The sequence below is a fragment of the Plectrocnemia conspersa genome, unplaced genomic scaffold (genome assembly GCF_051122295.1).
Source record: "Plectrocnemia conspersa isolate PC_06_02 unplaced genomic scaffold, ASM5112229v1 ptg000011l, whole genome shotgun sequence".
NCBI classification, from domain to species: Eukaryota; Metazoa; Arthropoda; class Insecta; order Trichoptera; family Polycentropodidae; genus Plectrocnemia; species Plectrocnemia conspersa.
The window spans coordinates 18,836,820-18,857,156 of NW_028277175.1; the positions used below are offsets into that span (position 1 = coordinate 18,836,820).

A 20,337-nucleotide genomic window follows, 5' to 3' on the forward strand; every position below is an offset into this window, starting at 1 on the left:
ACCATTGATTGACCGCGAGAAGAATTTTGTCCCAAATACGTGTTAAAAGCGTAATAAATCAAATTTTGATCAGCCGTTACGACTTGCATTTTATTATGCTGACGTACGCAACGATCAGATTATGTAAATGCATTCGAAAATGGACCACAAACCTTAACAAATGCTTTTGTATTGTTGAGTATCGACATGCCGGTAGAATGCGCTAATCGATATTACAGTATGGCTGAATCTCCAGCTGTTCAAAATACGAAAGTTAGGCAAAAACGTTTTTTTAAGAAAAACACGTCGAGAGCAAACATATCAAAAGAATAACTTCCATTTTGACTAGCGTATAAAAACACGTACATAACATACATAGACTATTTCCATCAGAAGCTGCAATTAATAACTTCCAGCCTCTCCGAAAGCAGCCGCTTTCGTGGACCAGCTACGAGATCCGAAATCCAGAGACGACGGGCTTCCACAAGACGCAAACAAAACTGCGAATTGTACGGGATTCAAAACTGTTTATTATACAAATAACTTTGCCCTTTATATAAAAAAAAGTGTTAACGCTAAATCGCGACAAATTTTACAACTTTCAGCTATCTTAAAATGTCATGAAAATTTCAAAAAGCATCCATTAGTCGACAGAACGAACTGACTCGACGGTTTATGTTTCTTTTCGTTCATCGCGCGCGCCCAACCAGTAAAAAATCACTGGTAAATTAACTGAATGGCCCAGCCGAGTAACGGATTACCACAGGTGAGGCACGTGAGCCAACAAAGGGGATCAAAAGGTGGGTCAGAGGGGTCCGGATATATCTGGTCTGATCCACGGCGCGCTTATGCAAATAGCTTTGAGAATTAAAAACGGAAGAAACATTGTTTTGCAGGGTTTAATGCGGTTTCGCAAATCGTCGAGATAAAGCCCGATTTACACCTGCGATAGTAACGCTCGAAAAGAGAAGACTGGACCACCTCGCGCGGTGGTAATTAATCTTGGAACGGTTGTAAACACGTCTCAATGTTAATTAGGAAACAGAGTTCATTATGTTACATCAGGTATGTTAAATAGATAAAAAGCAAATCCGTAGTGCATTTCACTCATTTGACATATGCCTTTTTCAATTTCGACTGAAACCAAACTGTATTTTGTACCATCTTCATGACTTTATGTTGTGTTAGACACATAATATTACATACTACATAGCTATATTAATTTGACATTAGGGCAAAAAAATACTTCGCAATTCGAGACATTGCTTCTAAGTAGCGTCACAGGCATTTCTGACTTCACTGCTATGTATTGTGTGGTACATACACTTCGGCTTGCGATAGTGATGCTATTTTCATTTTAAAAAAATTGAAAAATACAGGAAAGTTGTAGGGAAATTGAAACTGAAAGTTTCTTGCTTTTTAGTAAGTCATTCTCTTATTGTTCATGCTAGAACGTTTGCCTTAAAAAATAATATATAAATCTTTAGAGCGTGAGATAGAACTGCCTAATAATCTGATGTGGATAATTTTATGGAGATGATTTCGCTGTGGATGAAATAAAAGCAAAATAACAGCTAAAATATTTTTTAATATATGTATATATAAAACAAACATCTCATATTATCACATCAACTATTTTTTCTATAAATAATTTATTTAATTACTAGATGAAAGAATATCAAATATAATCTGTATCATATAAAAATAATATTCATGGATATTTTAAAGCAAAACTATACAACCATCTTATATATAATTTTAATAAATGTATCATAAAAATGGTTTTACAATACTACATACATAATTCACGAAAATAAAGATTCTTATTACTTTTACAAGTTCTATAATGGATTTCAATAAACAAACGAGTAAATCGATTACGTGAGGGATGCGTTATGGGATTTCTTTTTGATAATAGAGGGATATAAAGAAGAAAACAATAAATTCCATTTATAAACCATTTCATTTTATTAAAGCTGTATATATAATGAGTTTATTTTTAATTAAACTTTATGAATTATGAAAATTAAATTATTTAAATACCCTTTAAGACAATAGGATTCCTTTGACAAGCTCTACGAACAAAAAACTAAAATATGCAAAGTAAATCGCCACACTGCATACAAATTCACGAAACTTTTTAATTAACCAACTCCGCTTTTGAAATCTCTCAGACTGACAAGAAAAAGGACCCAATTAAACTTCATACAAAGTATTTCATCGTATTTTTATTTAAGTATTAGAGTAAATTAAACACGCTCAGAATGCATTTGCATTGAGCGTAAAACTTATGTTTTATGCTCACAGCGGAAAATAATTAATAAATTTCACAATAATTATGTGCTAGAAACGTGCTTAAAATATATAATAGTACGTATTTTCCATTAAAATTAAATTATAAAATTATAAATATATTTTAATGACATGTTAAAAAATTGGCAATATATACAAATATCACACAATTACATTACATTGGGGATTGAATTAAGGACTCAGCAAAAAAATGAGTCCCGGATACTAATATTATAAATATATATTATAAAAATTATATCAATTTATATTTACATATAATAATAGCTGAACACAATGCGTCCACCAGCTGTGAGTACCTGGATGAAAGCAAATCAATGCTATTCGACGGATGGTTAAAATGTCAGATAGCAGTGCTTATTAGGGAGTAGTTCAATACTCATGCGGTACTTCAAGCAATACTCGGTAAAGCAAGCGCTAGTAATTAAGTAGCGCGCAAAAACGTACTTCTTTCAGAATCTCATTATGAATATTCTGTCAGAACTGGAAGAAAAGCTTCTCTAAGTACACTCGTCGACGCGACTCGAGGGAATCATATTCCAGCATACCTTATAGGAACTTTGTAGGAAATAAAAATGGATAATATTTGGACTTTTACTGTTAAAAAAGTCAGTTGCATTATTTGGCAACCAGACTATAGAAGCTTGCTCAATGGTACTGCGCATGAAGTGATTATCCGAGGCACACAATGCTCTCGAGCTCCTCAATTGATCCGCGCGTATCACAAGAGGCTTTATTGCATGTTTTATATATAGTGAGTAATTTGTAGTGCTCTTAAATTAGGACACAAATCGGTTACTATTCCTGTGCGATGGAAGGTAAACTCTACATTTTTCAAAAAAAAAAAAAACAATTAAATATAATTTTTGATTAAGGCATGACATACTTGATCAAAAGCCTTTTCAAAATCAGTGTAGATGATACATTTTTGATCGCCTATTTTAAGATTTTTCGTCACAAAATTATTGCTGATAAATTCTACACAGGCCTATAAGTCTCTATCATAGATTTGCATCTCTTTTTATGTATAGGAGTCACTTTCATAATTTTTAATATTTCATAAAATGTATTTGTTTTCAACGAGAGATTAAAAACAAACAGCGGTGGATATTCTTTATTGTCCTGTATTTTTAAGCATACCAGCTACCGTCATTACATACATACGTAAGTGTACATGCATATAATACATATTTCAATAGTTGATTCACGTAAATTAACGTACCGATGAATACATACAAAATAAAGGACAGGGCCCTTAATGGGCAGACAATGATTTGACGCATCCAATTAGTACAGCATTTTTTTATTATACATCCGACGTAATAAGGAAATAATAATAAATATAATAAAACACCACTTTCACTATATATATGTTACACGCGTGAACAAACCTCGGTTCGTTGATAATGAACAGTTTTGGTCGGAAAGCATTTGGGTCATCGCACGGTGTTATCAAAGACGAAAATCGTTTGTCTGCATCGCATAGTTTATAACCCCTGCTGTTTGTGTTTGAAACGCGTTTTAATTATATGCGATTAGCCGCAGAGACCGCCGGTCCATGCTGTATTAAAATTACACATGTGCTTTATTTGAATGCAACGTTTCCATAAATATGCAATGTGTAAATATATATATTTGTATACATACATTATTGTTCGCTTGGAATGAAAAAAAATATTTGGTTACATATTCGAGCTTGTTTGGTGAACTGCGGCTAGCTAGTTTGAAACTAATTAAGGTTTAATTAAAAACGTCCAGTTGGTCCATGGCGATGTGCAAAATGTATTTAAATTAAAGCTGAAACGTTAATTAAAAACTATATCGTGCTTGAAACAAATTTACATTTTTTTATAAAAATAATAAAAAGCTTAGACGATATTTTGTACGTGTTACGTAAAATAAATGTCTTCCATCTTTAGGAGTATGTAACGAGGACTACATTTAACTGCGCATTTGCGAAGTTTTCATCAAATATATTGAACCATAAACTTTTACTACGGTTGCGCTTTATGGCCATAATATAACTTCCGAATGATGTGCAATTCCGTGTGAGTTTAACCATCGCACTTTCATAAGACTTAACTATATTTTTATACTAATTAAGCGATACACTAAACTAAAATTATGATTTTGATAAATACTAGCCCGAGTCAAAAAATATTTGCTCCCTGTAGACTCCAATTCGAATATTCGAACATTCGAATACCAAATAAAATTAAACTATTTTTCCGCCTGATGAAACTTATGTGATTTTTTTGGCGAATTATTTCTCCGTAACCATCCTTCAAAGTACTGGCAAAATAATCGTATTTTAGAACGATCATAATTTATTATGATGGATAGCCCTCAGTTACAGTTAAACTATTTCCAGTTTGAATCGGTTAATTTTAAACTATGTTAAAACAAATATTATTATGCTAACAATATTTGAGAGGAGGTCGAAACCAGACGCGGAGCAAAATTGTTGATTATAACTTTATAACATGGCGCCAAATCAAGCGGAATTTACAGTTTGTCGGACACGAACGTCGTGTAATTTCCCTAATGGAATAATAGAGAACGCAATTACGTTTTTATTTTTTGAAAATTTGTCCATTTTACCCATCTCGCTAATTGCAGCGGACGAAGCAGGAAACCGGGGAAAAACTCGAGTTTGTTAATAAGATTAACTTTCCGAACATTGGTTAAAAAATTAAGATCGTTTAACGAAGCAAAACCATAGTAGACAGTCTCAAATAAGTAAATATATACATAATTTATCACATCCTTTGATGTCCTCCAAAAAATGAAAATAGAGCACAGACCCATATAACGACTAGTGCAATTTTGGCAACGACCTCGTCGCGATGACCAAACCTTTGTACGTGACCTGGATGACCACGTCATATCATCATTATTCTCTCATGATAACAATACAGCAATATCTGCGCTCCATATCTACAAACAACAATGCGGTGCGTATCGGCCATGTGTAAATGTTTGCTAATAATAAAAAAACGCAATTTCGTACGTAGTGTTTAATTAACGAGCGTATGGCGAATTTGCTTATATACCTATTTACAATACATTGCTAAAACTTGAGTCGCTGAAACGACGACGTGCGAAATTAGCGACATTAATCAGGTGACAGAATGGCGTATTAAAACACACCTGTTCCTACAATGCGTTCGCAAAATTTGCATTTGAAAGCCACAGGCGTTGACAGACTCTTGGCACAAAAGAATTTGTGCATATGAAATGGATGCATGACAAATATTGTAATATATTCTCAAGAATTTTTGCAAAATATAAGATAAATGAACACTAGTTATTTTCGGGTAAATGACGCATTTTTCCCGACGACAAACGCTACTGTAGTCTATATATAATCCATCGTTTATATTTAGAACTATAGTATGTTAAAATAGAACGATATTTTATTTTAAATAAGTAAGGTGTATTTGAGATTTTAATATAAATGAAATGATTCTTTGGAATGTCTTTGTAATAATTCATCATAACAATAACATATTTTCTACACACTTTGCAGATAAGATAATAATATAATGCACATTTTCTCTCTTGAACCGGTCAAGATATTTTCATACGCATGTATCAACAACCATCAATGAGACTTTTAGAGATTTAATGCTTTATTGAAAATAACATATATGTTATTTTAAATAAAATATTCCAATTTATTCATTGTAAGTTATGAAGAACCGAAAAATACAGTTTGAATTCTGAATACAGGTTTATACACGTACCGTTACCGACACGATTTTATTGCTTTTGACGTGAATTTTTGACTTCTGAGAAGTGATAATTGTTTTTGCGCCCTTCTATTGACCAAAATTCGAATTTGATTGATTACATTTGGATCACTCTTATATTAATAAATTTAAAAATAAATAAATCTTTTATAAATTTTGTTTAATTTTGTATGCACTTCGTGGCATAGCTGCTTTAAATTATGTATAAATAGATGCATATAATTTTTTTAGTAATGTGTTCCTGATGCTGAAAAGATTTATTTAGATAATGTTGATGTAGGCTTTGTTGTCATCAACGGGTTGCAGCAAGTACAGCTCGATATGTTCAAAAAATATTACTATATAAAATGATTTTTAATAAACTTAAAATTAAACATGATTTGTATTGATTTGAAAGAAATAAAATATTAAGAAACACCACTACTTTATAATATGAACTAGGTAATTTAAAAATGTTTTTTCTTTGTTGGCTATAAGTTGTTATAAATATGGCTAAAAAAAAGTTCATTAATTGAACCACCCTTCCATTGAACATTGGACTCTCCATTAAATCGGCAGATCCAAAAATGATAAAAAAATGATTTTAGCAATATTTACAGGGGTGAGAATTGGAATATTATGCTATTAAATAAAAAAAAACAGTTTCGACGTGTGATATGCAATGACAGGGTTTAAATGTCTAGTACAAAACGGGTATTCCTTGCTAAAATTGAACACCACCGTGAGAAAACATTAAAGCGCATTATGTACGCGCCATGAATAAGAAAGATTAAGAGTTTCCGTCGCAAACGCCTTGAGAATTTTTTTTTAAAAACTATCCAATGTAATTGAAAACTTTACGTATTATAACCTTACACAAACTGTACGTGATGATCTTAATTTTTGCACAAAAATTAAATAACATTGAGTTTTGTCTTAAAAACAAAAAAATACCCCGTCTCAAAGGTTATCTGAAATATCCGCGTTTTTTCATTATTTTGTTTACGACTACTTGATTGTCGGCTTATAGCTTGGCATTGAATGTCATTAACAACTTCAAGATAGGAAAATAAATTTCGAAAAAAAAGAAAACAGGCTATATATGTATGTATATTTCAGAAAAATTTGGTTACTTGTGTCATTAATTCATCCAAAAAATAAAAATGTTAAAATATTTCATTACAAATATGAACGAATACTTACAAATAGTTTGACAAATATTCGAATAACGAATAGTTTAAAAACGGGCACACATTTTCGATATTCGGGTTATAGTCTCTACGGGCTGCTTCATAAGATTCCCATGTCATCTGGACGAAGTACCGTTACACGAAAGAGCATGCTTTAACGCTTTCTTCTTTGCATGCAACACCACTCCCACTTTTATTTCTAGGGGACCGGCGTCAGTTCTGGATTGTTAAATGAATAAATTTGATTAACCTACAATACCACTAACTTCTACCATAATTTCACTACTTATGTATCTGATTTTTTAAATTTTGTGCAGAATTTTAACGATATTTTAAATAAATATAATTATTATAGTCATTATTAAATGTATTATTACTATTTATGTTTCCAAAAGCAATAAAATATTTATATTTAATATAAGAAAAGAGCATTATTATATAATAAAAATCAAATGGTAAATATTTCTTTAGAAGCGCAGAGTAACACCCCCACGGTGCATGGCTGAGAGGCAAATAATAGTGGATTCTAATTAGAATGTAACGGTAAACCGTCGAGTTCGATAGGGAATCTTATGATGCCTACGGGCTATCAATATAATATATAAATTTACTATCAAAATAAACTTGAATTATGTTTAAATAAACATATGTTGATATCTCATCATAATTAATATATTTATTATTTCACTCGCGAATAACTTCAGAGAGATCCACGCAAATCTGTCTGTTTAAATTTAAATTAAACTCCTTTAAGAAACATATTTATACACACATAAAACACTATATCTAATCAAGCAAATATAGCTAATGGTTTGTGAACTAACAATACTCTTTTACATACATACTAATGAGGCAGATCTTCATAACAATGCTAAACGGCACACAGGTTATTGTTATTCAAAAGCCGTTACCACATTCATCATATCCACCAACTTGATTCGGTACACTATAATTTTAGCAATCATAAAAATAAAACAATAAGATTCATTTCAATAAAATTTGACCTGATTATTCGCACATATTCTATTAAGAAAATAATTTACCAACTTTTATTAATCGATTAAAACCGCTTAATATCTCACGGTCTTGACAAGCATCTGACAATTTAATCAAAACATTTTGATTTAGGAATCAGCTCGGTTTTTCAATTTGAAACGCGCCTTTGTTTAATAAGTCATAATTTATAGGTCATAAACGTCGACATAAAAGTTTGAGGCATTGTAGTAGCAGAAGCCTAAAGAAGCAGGGGAGAAAGCACAAGAAGGGCGCTATAGAATGTTCATCTCCCCCAAAGGTGGTATGAATATTAATGTGTTTAATAACAGAACCACGTGTTGAAACTGCAATTAAATTACAAATCCCTTCGCGTAATAGAAAAACATTGTAAAAATTAAGATATACATACATTACATGATAGGGGTTCAACACACTGACACACTGGCCTAATTATGTGTTAAACTAGTTTATGCTTTAAGAATCGCTGGTGTAGTCGTAAAAAATTCTAGTTTCGATCAGTTAAATGCAAACGGAACCGCATCCTGCACTAAGGGAAACATCTGCAATGCAGTCCCTTGGGTAACTTCTGAACTCTTGTAAGAAAAAAAGCATACATAGAAAGCAAAACGAAAATTCACAAGTAATACAAACTCCCTTGAGACAGTGAAACTTCGTGTAATTCGAATTACATTGAATCTGTCTGATTTCCTCATATGTAATATACACACTATTAGAAGCACTTCAAGGCTTTCATTACTTTGGTTCAGAGCCTTCATTCAATAAACGTCAATCTTACTTAGTAAATATTTTTACGACCAAAAACGGCAATCTCTCATCCAGTATCCGGTTACTGTCTATGCTTGATTGATACACTGGTCTCGACGGCGCCTCAAGACTCAATCTCAGACTAGGTAAATACTATATTATTAACAATATTAGACAAGGATTCATATATCGCCGGTTATATTACCATTTATATCATATTAATTCAAAATCCAGATTACTTGTATTCAAATACTAAAAAAAAAGTTTTGTAAATATAGATATTCGGTTAAGTTACAGTTTTGGCTGCAATGTGTGCAGTGACCGAGCATTGTCGTGCAAAAATATGACCTTTCACGTACTTAACTAGTAAATGGCACTTTAAATTATTTAGTGACTTGAGCGCTCTGCAGTATCAGATCATACTACAGTCTTTTCGATTCGATGTATGAAACTTACAGTATTAATAATAACTAATTTACGTAGCCAAATGGAATCATGCGGTCTTGACAAGCACATAATCGCGAATGATAAATTAAATATGGGTCTTTTGTGTAGAAAAAATTGCATGTACACATGTGTGTACAACCTTGAGCACATTTAATGAAGGGCAATGAAAATGATAAAAATATATGATGAAGTCGCAGTCTGAAGGTCGCCACGGGTCAAATGTGACCCGCAAAGTTTCACAGACTCACATATGTGCGCATTTACTGCTTTCTAAGTGAATTTAGAGAATTGGCTATCTAGGTGCATTGCATCAGATATATTCGAGAGTCAACCACAGCACTTTCTATATTGAAAATGGAGGGACGATAAGGAATATGAATATATATTTTTGCACACGATAACAATATTGATAACAAATAGGGAAAGTGGTAATCACTTTGTATCAGATACTGGTTTAATAACATTGTTATGTATTATTAAATTAATGATAATAAAATGTGTTTAATTATTTTCTACTAAGTCCATATCCTTATCTAATTATCTAAGAATATTTTTATAAGTTAATTAATATGGTTCTAATTAATTGTATTAATTATAATTTAATCTTGTCATCTTAAAATATATTGGGTATACAAATGTATTATAAATATTTAGGGTATTATATTACAGTGAATGTGTATTACCAGTGAAATTATTTTTCACTACTATAAATTTTATTTCATTAACTTAGCCAGCAAAAGTGTATCAAACAATTTTTCACAATTTCAATGCTTATTCAATGTCGGTCAGGGTTGGCCCGAGGGGCAGGCTGGACGGGCGGACGCCTGGGGCGCCCGCTCTAGAGAGGCGCTAAAAATTCAAAATAAAGGCGTAACATTTCCTTCAAAAATTTAAGGAAATGTTACGATTTACGACTTTTTTGACAAATTATGTTTTGTCAAATGTTTAAATGCAAAATATATTCTAATTTTTTTAATATATACAGATTATAATTTTAGATTTAATAAAAAGGGTTGGCACTGAAATGATAGAATTATTATTTTAGATCCCCTAGCAAATCGATGATAGTCTCATGGTACCATATATTTTACTATCTGCACCTTGTCGCTCTTATATACACACTTTATATTATATTATTTGTTCTGTGGTTACCATACAGTTGTTTTCGCCGCTGCATTTATCGTTGATCTACTATTTTAGGTCTTAAATGCGTTAACTTATAATACAATAAACAACTACTACGTAGTTCAAAAATATTTGCGAAAGATAATTTATGGTAAAGTAGTATTGGTGTATGATAATTGAATATGAGCAGATGTTTTAAATGTAATGTGTTAAAAATATGTGGGGGGAGCAACTTAGTTTTTTTTTTTTCCTGAGGCGCTAAATGAGCTAGGACCGGCCCTGAATTCGATACGCGTGTTTCCACATAATCAGACACACATCACATATTTAACAAAATACTACAGTCTTTAAAATAAATTTAAATAAATCTAAACCGAACTAACGTAATGAAGGTTCTCAAACTATATTTAGTTTTAAAATTTTTATTTGGGGCAAGTTGGGTTTGATTAATTCCTTTATGTTGAGTTTGAATTGCAAATGGACGTTTCGCATCTGTCAAATTGAGTTTTATAAACATTTTGGGGCACCATATAATTTCACTAGCCCCTACCAGTGAAAATGTATTCGGATATGATTTCACTCCAACGAAAATATTCCTTTATTGGTAATACACATTCACTGTAACATATATATATTTTAATCTGGTTTAGCCCAATGTGTTACAACGGGGTATGCAAAATCGACAACTATAAGTAGTGAGACAGCAGACTGAAATCAAATCTGTAATTCAAATATATTTATTTGATTAATTTTGGACTAGTATTACAGTTTATATTATATTATACAGTATGTTCCTAAGCACATGGTTCTATTTTTTTTAAAAAAACATGATAACATTTAGTTGAAATATAATTTGTGATAATCGATTAGAATTAAAATTACATTAATATCGTTAATTCCGATCTCCCACACACGATGGATATTGATGAACACTAGCTTTAAAATGAGATTCAAACCCAGATTTTTCAAGTAAACGTCACTGATATTTATGACAGATAAAATAATTTAAAAATGTATTATTCGAACAAAATATGTATGAACTGCTTAGTATGTTACTAGATAATTATTGATAAAAATATTGCTATAATATAAATTAAGAATTGATATTTAAAAACATTTAAAAGTCTGGACAGTTTTGTTGGATCAATCGCATACACACGCACAAGACATCTCATAAAATTTACCTTTACTGTGATGTACACCGAGTGTACATGTCATCTAATTTCGTGAATATATGTATGAATAAAATGTTCATATTTTAGGTATTCTTAGATGATTCACGTTTGAATTAGATAATTACAATATAAACTAAATATTTAGTCAAAATTCGGGTATTAAGAAACCTATGCCAGTAGGATTTTTCGCTTCACATGGGAGTGATGCTTGCATTTAAACAGTTAAAACTTATTTTATAAATAAATAATTAGTACGTTAAATTTTTGCATTTATACAAAAAATTCGTTTTAGCAATAATACAACAATAATAGTTACGATTTGACATTGACTATTATTATAATGATTATATCGTAATAATAATTATGTTTTTTTTCTAATTTGCATTACGAATTTTTTTGCACTGTATTTGTGTTTGAGTTAATTCAGTTTTTAAATGATTACTTGTATCTTATCAGTTATGCTAGATTTAGTTTGAATTTTAGCTTAATATTTATTTGATTTATATGGCTTGCAATAATATTTTTATGATATAATTAATAATATTGCTTTACTAAATACGTTACTTGCATCAAATTAATGCAAAGTAATAAAAAATCATTACATAATTTTAAAATTTATCCTAAAGATGGTATTAGAACTATTTTTTTATTCAAAAAAATCTTTGTTATATCAAATATATTGTTATTTAATTTTATTTTATTAGAAAAAAATCCATACTGTCGTGATAGTATGAGAAATATTAAATACTTTAATTATTTAGACATATGTAGCTAGCTTTCTATATGCAAAGTCACATTTGCGACCATTATAATATCGATTTAGGAAATGCATTAAATATGAGTACGTTTCGAAGCTGCATAAGCAAACGGACTGACCTATAATGTTCCAGGCGTTTCCAAGCAAATTTATTCATGTAATATTTCACAAAAGGCACCAATGTAATATACAGATCCAAATTCAAAAAAACTCGACTGCTACTACGCATAAATAAAATATAAAAAAACAATATCCTCAAGGAAATGCTGCACGAATGTCTCAATGTCCCCGCGTCGGCAAAAAAACTTCCATACTGGCGTATAAATTTCTGACCTTCATACATTATTCCACTGTTCCCAAAGTCTTAACTACCCCTGGCTCTCACTTGAGGACTACCTACCTGTGCCTCCCACGCTCCAGCGTTCCTAACAATACACATAAACTTCCAGGTAGAACGGCACAGGTAAAACTACAAGCTCGTGGTCAGAATACGGCACAAGTGAATGAATCAATAGATTTTTTGTGTTATACCGTTCCCAATTTTTCTACCCTTCCAACGTGTTACCTCACACTTGGGCGCCAGTAAGGTGTTAAAGTTACTACTGCTCGCTACGCGATAATTATATGGAGGAACCATATTAAAATTACGATTATTATTTAATGCGATACTTCGATTGAATGAAAAGAAGAAACATTAACCAGCTAATTTGTCCATACCGAAAAAATAACCATCTAATTACTCATCGCACTAATATAGAACATGCAATAGAAGTATGCTAATCGCAAAATCGATAAAAAATAAATACATGTCAGTAAAATATGTTACTTTGACCTTGTAAGGATGAAACGGTAACTTTGATAATCAAAGTAAGAAGCTAATGAAACAAACTCTTTGAATAGTACAAATTTATTTCCATCTACATTTATCAAAACTAAACAATATTTAAATAGGTCGGGTCTAATTGATTATAAAAAAGCCTTAATGAAATACCATAAAAATCTTTATTAGTAAGGATATTCATGAGTTTTGAATTACCTTCATCAGTGCCTAGTCTGAGCTAGTAATCAAAGCGTATAACAACATGCTGGTGTTTAATTTGCACGCACGTTTACAATCAGTTAACCCGCATAGTTAAATTTATACAACACAGGAACACAACCAAATCTTTGTTTGGACAACCTTTAGATACATATCTATCTATCTATCCACGTAACCGATATTCAACGCGGCGAGGGACGAGACTAGTTTTTCATGCATGCATTATAGATACGTATATACTATACGACAAGATCCAAATAACAATAGCGATCATTGTCTCAGTTCGAAGACAATGAGGACATAAAAAAAACGGAAGAGAAAAATACGATAGCTTCCAAGTTGGCCACTCCATAGTTGAGGGTGGGTTTTTTTGAAAATCCGTCAATAAAAATAATAAATATTGAGTATTTATGGTGATGACGAATGACCTATAAAATACAGTAAGGTGTGCATTGAAATCACGCGCAATTACCAAATGTAGACGCAGAAAGAGTTGACTTTTAATAAACACCTGATTATACTTGGATTGTAAAAAATAATAATACAACACATTTTAGTTATATAACGACTGTTTGAATGTTGATAAAACATAACAATAAAAAATACATATGCTTATTGCAATATTGTTTTGCATTCAATTACGTAATATCATGCATTATTGAATTGTAATATTGTAATATATAACAAAATTTCTCAATAGTTGTTGATTAGTTATTAATATAGAATTTTTTAATACAGGACTTAATTTTATATACAAAAAAGACAAACCAGAATTGACTATTTAATTTCAATATGCCTTATTGTATGATTCGTTTACCCTTTGAATCACAAGATATGTTTTATGAATAAAAATGTTTCTCATTTTACGACCAAACAGACATTCATTAAAAATGGTCTAAGGTTGTTTGGTCGATGTAGCGGGTGCTTCATACAATAGTCTGTGAACATCTTTATTTAATCACATAAGAGTGTGACATTTTTTCTTATAATCCAGAAGAATGACTCAAACAAAGATGAATTTGAAGGTAGTAATGATGATGACTATTACATGAATATTTTAGACGAAGCTTTAAAACAATTAGAAATATCCCAAGATCTTGATGTAACTGACTTTACACTATCCACACCATTTATAATGTATTTCAATCCGGAGAATCAATCAAGAAATCTTTCCGAGAAATCAAGTGCGAGTTAGGAATAATAATTTGATTTCTACTTTGGTTGATCCCATTTTACCACCATGTGTAGATGTAACAAGTAAGGACAGTTATAAAAAAAGTTGTATATAATTTTTCAACTAGCAACTGGTATAAATTTTTTAACTAGCACAAATGTCAAGCGCTGTTTTTTTTTTTTTTTTAAGAAATAAGTTTGTATGCACTAAAAATTATATTTGACATAACTGGACAGTTGTCTCCGAAGTCAAAACGATAGTATTTCTTATAAAAACCATAAATATAGTATTTATATTCCGAATATGAAAGCCTTTTGGTTACGAGCTTTTCATTTCAGGGAGCATTTTTTGGTTAAATATTTAATTCGCCATAAAGGCTTTTTAAATCTTCTGGATACTTAATTTGGATTATATATTCAATAATAGATCCCAATCAGGATTTGAGGATGAGTACCGCAATAGTACTCGAATGTTCTTAAAAATGTTTTTTAAAATATCACATTTTACGTAGTTTCGCTTTAACGCGGTCAAGAAAATACTGTTAAAAATAAAACAGTGTACTAAATAAGGGTAAATCCAGAAGAATATGACTGATGGTTTTGAAACCAATTCTAAGAAAACAACAGGGTAGATTAAAAGCAGCCACGACGAGAAATATTTAAATTGTTATACTGTTTTAAGTTATGTATTGTTAAGTAATATTTTGGAGTACATATTTTGTAAATTAATAATAAATAATATTTTTACCACACTGCGATTTTTTTGTATTGATATACATACATAATTGTATGTGTTAGCTTTACACGACTTTTTTATAACTTATCTTCCATTTTTGTATGTGTTTTATGCCTCGATTTACGCGAAATTTGGCGGAACCTATCTACCGCACAAATCAAGGTGTGACTACTTAATTTTTAAAATTAATTTGTCATCATAATTTAAGCCCCCTTTAATATATATTAAAATCTGTATTACCTTAAACATAATTATTGACAAATTCACTGAAAATGACTTGGAGTTGTTAGAAGTGCAAAGGGTTAAAAAACTACATACGTAGTTTATTTGGCCACTCCACGCAATGATATACCAAATCAAGAAAAGGTTCACCTAATTGTCAATAGACCAGATATGTAACTTAAAACTTAACGTAACCTAACATACAATATAGTCAAATCAATATTGAAAGTTTAGGAAGCACTGCCTTGCTACACTTCACTCGGCATGCATATAATGATACAGTTACCTACATACATACACGTCTAGCCAAATATATGTACATATACACAGATATTGTATATTCTGCAGAGGCAAGAATGAAACTATCCGCATTCACGCTGGAATTTTTAAGCCAAAACATAACCCATAGTATAATGGTTAGCATATTTTTTTGGTATAATAAAAAATTAATCTGATATAAAAATTTAAAATAGACTCTGGCGCAATATGTTTTGATGCGCGCTGTTTCAAGAATGAGCAAATGTTGGTAGAATATATTTTCAATTTGTATGTTTGTTAGGCCGCATATCGAGAAATTTAAAGTCGCGTTTTAAAAATATTAATTAAAAATCTTACCTTCAATGCATACGACGTGATCCCTGACCTGCTGCGCCACGATACCGTCGGGTATCAACTCGATAAGGTCATATATAGCGTATATGGAGGGATGCACGCTCTCGAACCTCTGTATCTCCTGTCTTATAGACAAGGAGTTGTTGAAGAAGGGCTGCAAGTACGGCCTCGAAGCCATGATATGCGATTTCGACGATAACTTTTCACTTTTTATGTAACTAAGAACACACGAACGCACAATCGACGTCCTTCACCTTTCGATTTCATAATAATTTATTCTAACACATCATTACATTCCTGCTCATCACATGTCGACCTAGAAAAAAAAATGCCATAAGTTATATATCTGCATTTGGGTGAAACTGTTATGTAATTAACAAGGTGTATTTGATGTTTACATTGTGAATACTTGTTCATTATAAAGACGCAAGCTGTGGTCTAATTTAATCGATTTTAGGTATGTGTATATGCGCAGTGACGTTATCAAATTCATAGAATTCCGATCGTTGAACATTTGAAACCATAATTTTAATCAATAATTATATGGGATGTCACAAACACAATTATGCTTATGAGATAATAGGTAATTTAAAAAAAGCTAAAAGCAATAGAAAGCAAAACTTGAATAGCTTTTTTAAATCGACTATCACGTTTAAAAAAAACAATAAAGCTTAGATAGTTTATCAAAAATAGCTTTGTCGTTCTGAATACATTAAATTCATTTAAAATTTAGGACAAACCAAAAAGTAATAGCATATTCGAGCGTTCTATTGATAATTTAATCTTTCCTTCCGTGAAAAACAGCAAAAAAGGGTAGCTCGCGATAAGCACACAAAAGTAGAAGCTTGAGAACAATGAATGAATATAGCAATCGTTTTCATCAAGATCATTGCAAGATTAACTATAAAATATCTACATTTTTTGTATATAATGATAAAAAATACTGATTACAATATATACGTAGTTTTTGTACCGAAAAATGTTTAGATATTAGTCAGATTTTAATAAATCTTACTGCAGTTTTTTGCAAACTACTGTAATATTACTGACATAAAAAATCTTATAAATTACAAATTTAAGTTCAAGTTGATCATTAATATAGCATATTTTAAATCACACTCTAAACTAATCTATTAGATTGAAAAATAAAACAATAGTTACAATTTAAGGAGAAAAACTTAAGAAAACTTTTATAATTTATACAAGAAATTATCTGGAACCATTAAAATGTGTATTCAGGGATCGGCAACCTTTTAATGTAATACACACTTTTTATATATTTACTTATCGCCAACCAACATCGCAGTAACTCAATTGAGTGTTAGTTCGAAATATTTTTTTTGAAACAATAACAAACTTTTTTAATGAACTACACTTGGTATTAGTAGCGGTAATAAGTATTTATTATATAGGGAAACTAAATCTTCTACCCTTGTAAACGTATGGATTGCAGCAGATAGTCCTACATTTTTAAAATTTGTAGATCAAGTCGTCATGCATCACCGCACTCTATGTTAAACTATTATAGTAATCATTTTATTCCCTAGGCCTAGAGATCAAACGCAATACAGTATTTTTTTAAATATTTTTTTGAACGACAGTAAAAACTATAACATTATTATCAGATTTCTTAATCGTATGGATCAACTTTTATTAAAAAAATATTTGATTTGCATGGTATAAATTACACGATATTAAGAACTATCTTCGATATATTCATTATTCATGTTTGATATTAAAGGTGTCGAAAATTGTACGACAGTATTAATAAGAAATAGATTTAGGTGCAAAATACGTTGAATTGAAATGTATTTTTTGTATATAAACATATTTAATGCAAAACTGCGATCAACTGCGCAGTAAATAATAAAATATTTTATGTGTTTTAACAAGTTTATTTTCAATTCAAGTGCACCATAATATAATTTGTATAGTTTTAACACTCAGATACTAAATGTTACACACATATATGTATTTAATATAAAAACATATTATGTTTGTGTTTATTTCATCAATTCTAATTCATTTGTTTTGGTATGTAGGTTCAACGTTGAATTGTTATGAAAAGATATGTTGTTAAAAAAAATAACACGTCGCATGTTTGTTGGATGAAGTCGCTGTTGGAAATTCTTGAGAGTTGAGCAAAAAATCACGATCATGTTTCGGGACGAATGGTCATTAGTGAGTATACATACCGTTAGCGAAGAGGTTATTGAAGATGGCATTAATTGAAAGCGTCGATCATTCAACGGATGATAACATATCACAAACGTCAGAACGCGAACGCGATACGCACCGACCCCACCACACCGAAGCACGATAGCGGACTGTCATATAAGCACGGCGTGCGGTGTTGCCAGTGCGGAAAAATGACACGCACATCTTCCGACAACAATGGCGAGAAATGTCATTGGAGTAATGAAATACATTTTAAAATGTAAGTAGCTTGTTTAAAAATGTATACATATTTTTAAAAATAAAATTACCCAATAAAGTTCAATGTTAACTAGTTAATATAATCTTACAGTTAATTCATAATTAAGTTAGCCTCAAATTTTAGTCAGTATATTTGTATGCCTAGAAATCCTGATTTATGCTGTACCGATTTAAATCGTTTTATACTTATGTTGCCTGTATATTTTTAATTAAAAAGGTTGATACAGCGTAGTCTTTCTAATATTAGACAATGTTGGATTTACACATAAGCGGGGGAAACACTTGTCTTAGGGCCTTTAGCTTTTTTGAAAAATATTTTTTGCCACATGTTGGCGTTCATCTTATTTTAGATAGGGCTTATTTTCGGGGAAGGGCTTATATTCCAAAAACTCATGAAAATCACGCTAGGGCTTATTTTCGTAGGATGTCTTATTTTCGGAAAAAGACGGTAGTAAAAATAAAGGGGGCGTTTACGCGCGCACACACATACGTATTTCTGTGAATACATGCGAATGTGCTGTATTTGTCTTTATTCGATGACGAAATATTTTTACTTCACAAAATTGAAAACTGTTAATTTAAATCAGTCTAAATCAGACTTTTGTCGCGTATTAGTAAGTTGTATATTTTCTATCCTAGTAATATTTCTGTAAATTTAAACATTAATCAACATATATAATTTATTGACTGATGAATTAAACTACATGTATAGAATGATAAGCCAAATTTAATGAATTACTTTAAAACTAATAAAAAATATTTAATAATATCGGATATTTAATAATATTTATCACACACACAACTTGTGACGAATTAAGTAATTTAATGAACAATTTAGTTAAAGAAATAATAATCTCAGAGTTTCAGAAAACTATAATATTCATTAATTATTGATTCTTGGCTAGATATATGCCATACAAACTAATCAACGTTTATTTTATGATATGTTAACGTTCAACGAGATGAGAAACGGTTATTAGAATTTTATAAAATTGAGTCACATTGAATATAGGGTACAAGCCTTAAAAATATTTAACAATTTTTTTAGATTTAATATATTGTCACTGTCAAAATTATGACAATGCCGTTAATATGAACGGCAAATAATAGGGGATCCATCTTCTGTTTCCGAACTATTTTGAACACCCAATCTGCACACCCAAAGTTTTTGTTGTTCATAATCTCTGAACTTAAATGATTGTGTGATCTGAATTTGAAGTGGGTGGAGGTGCAAGTGCAAATAAAAAATACGCCAAAGGGAGCCATAAGAAAACCCCAAAAGCTACGAACGCCGACGAATCCACAATTCGGGGTTTTTGGCACGCTGTCACTTACAGCAACTATTTTATTGGCTGAAAGGACGCCACGAGGGGGAGTGGGTGGCAGGTTTGGAACCGGGTCCTAAATATTTTTATATATATGAGAACCTCTAAAAAATTGTAATGCCTCGGGTCCCTAGTGAAGTAAATTCGCCACTCAGACTACTAACCCAGACTAGTGATTTGGAAGAATGCCCCTACTTTTTATTTAATATTGATTTATTATTTAACCAATATCCAATTCTTTTTTTATTTTTCGTATGTAAGAAATATTTTTGTATATTTTCAATAAACTATTATTTTGGCAAATATAAATATATTAGAT

The 20,337-nt window shown here is 30.9% G+C and overlaps 1 protein-coding gene across 2 annotated transcripts in view; it reads right to left on the reverse strand.

The window, feature by feature from the left end:
• The window catches only part of CenG1A (Centaurin gamma 1A), a 146,740-nt gene extending 128,154 nt beyond the window's left edge, over positions 1-18,586 (reverse strand). For both annotated transcript variants that reach the window (XM_088197866.1, XM_088197868.1), the window contains exons 1-2: positions 18,453-18,586; positions 16,261-16,573 (exon numbers count right to left, since the gene is read on the reverse strand). In XM_088197866.1, coding sequence (XP_088053992.1) covers positions 16,261-16,435 — 175 coding nt within the window. In that variant the 5' untranslated portion in view covers positions 16,436-16,573; positions 18,453-18,586. The remainder of the gene's footprint in view (positions 1-16,260; positions 16,574-18,452) is intronic.
• Positions 18,587-20,337: the final 1,751 nt, after the last annotated feature.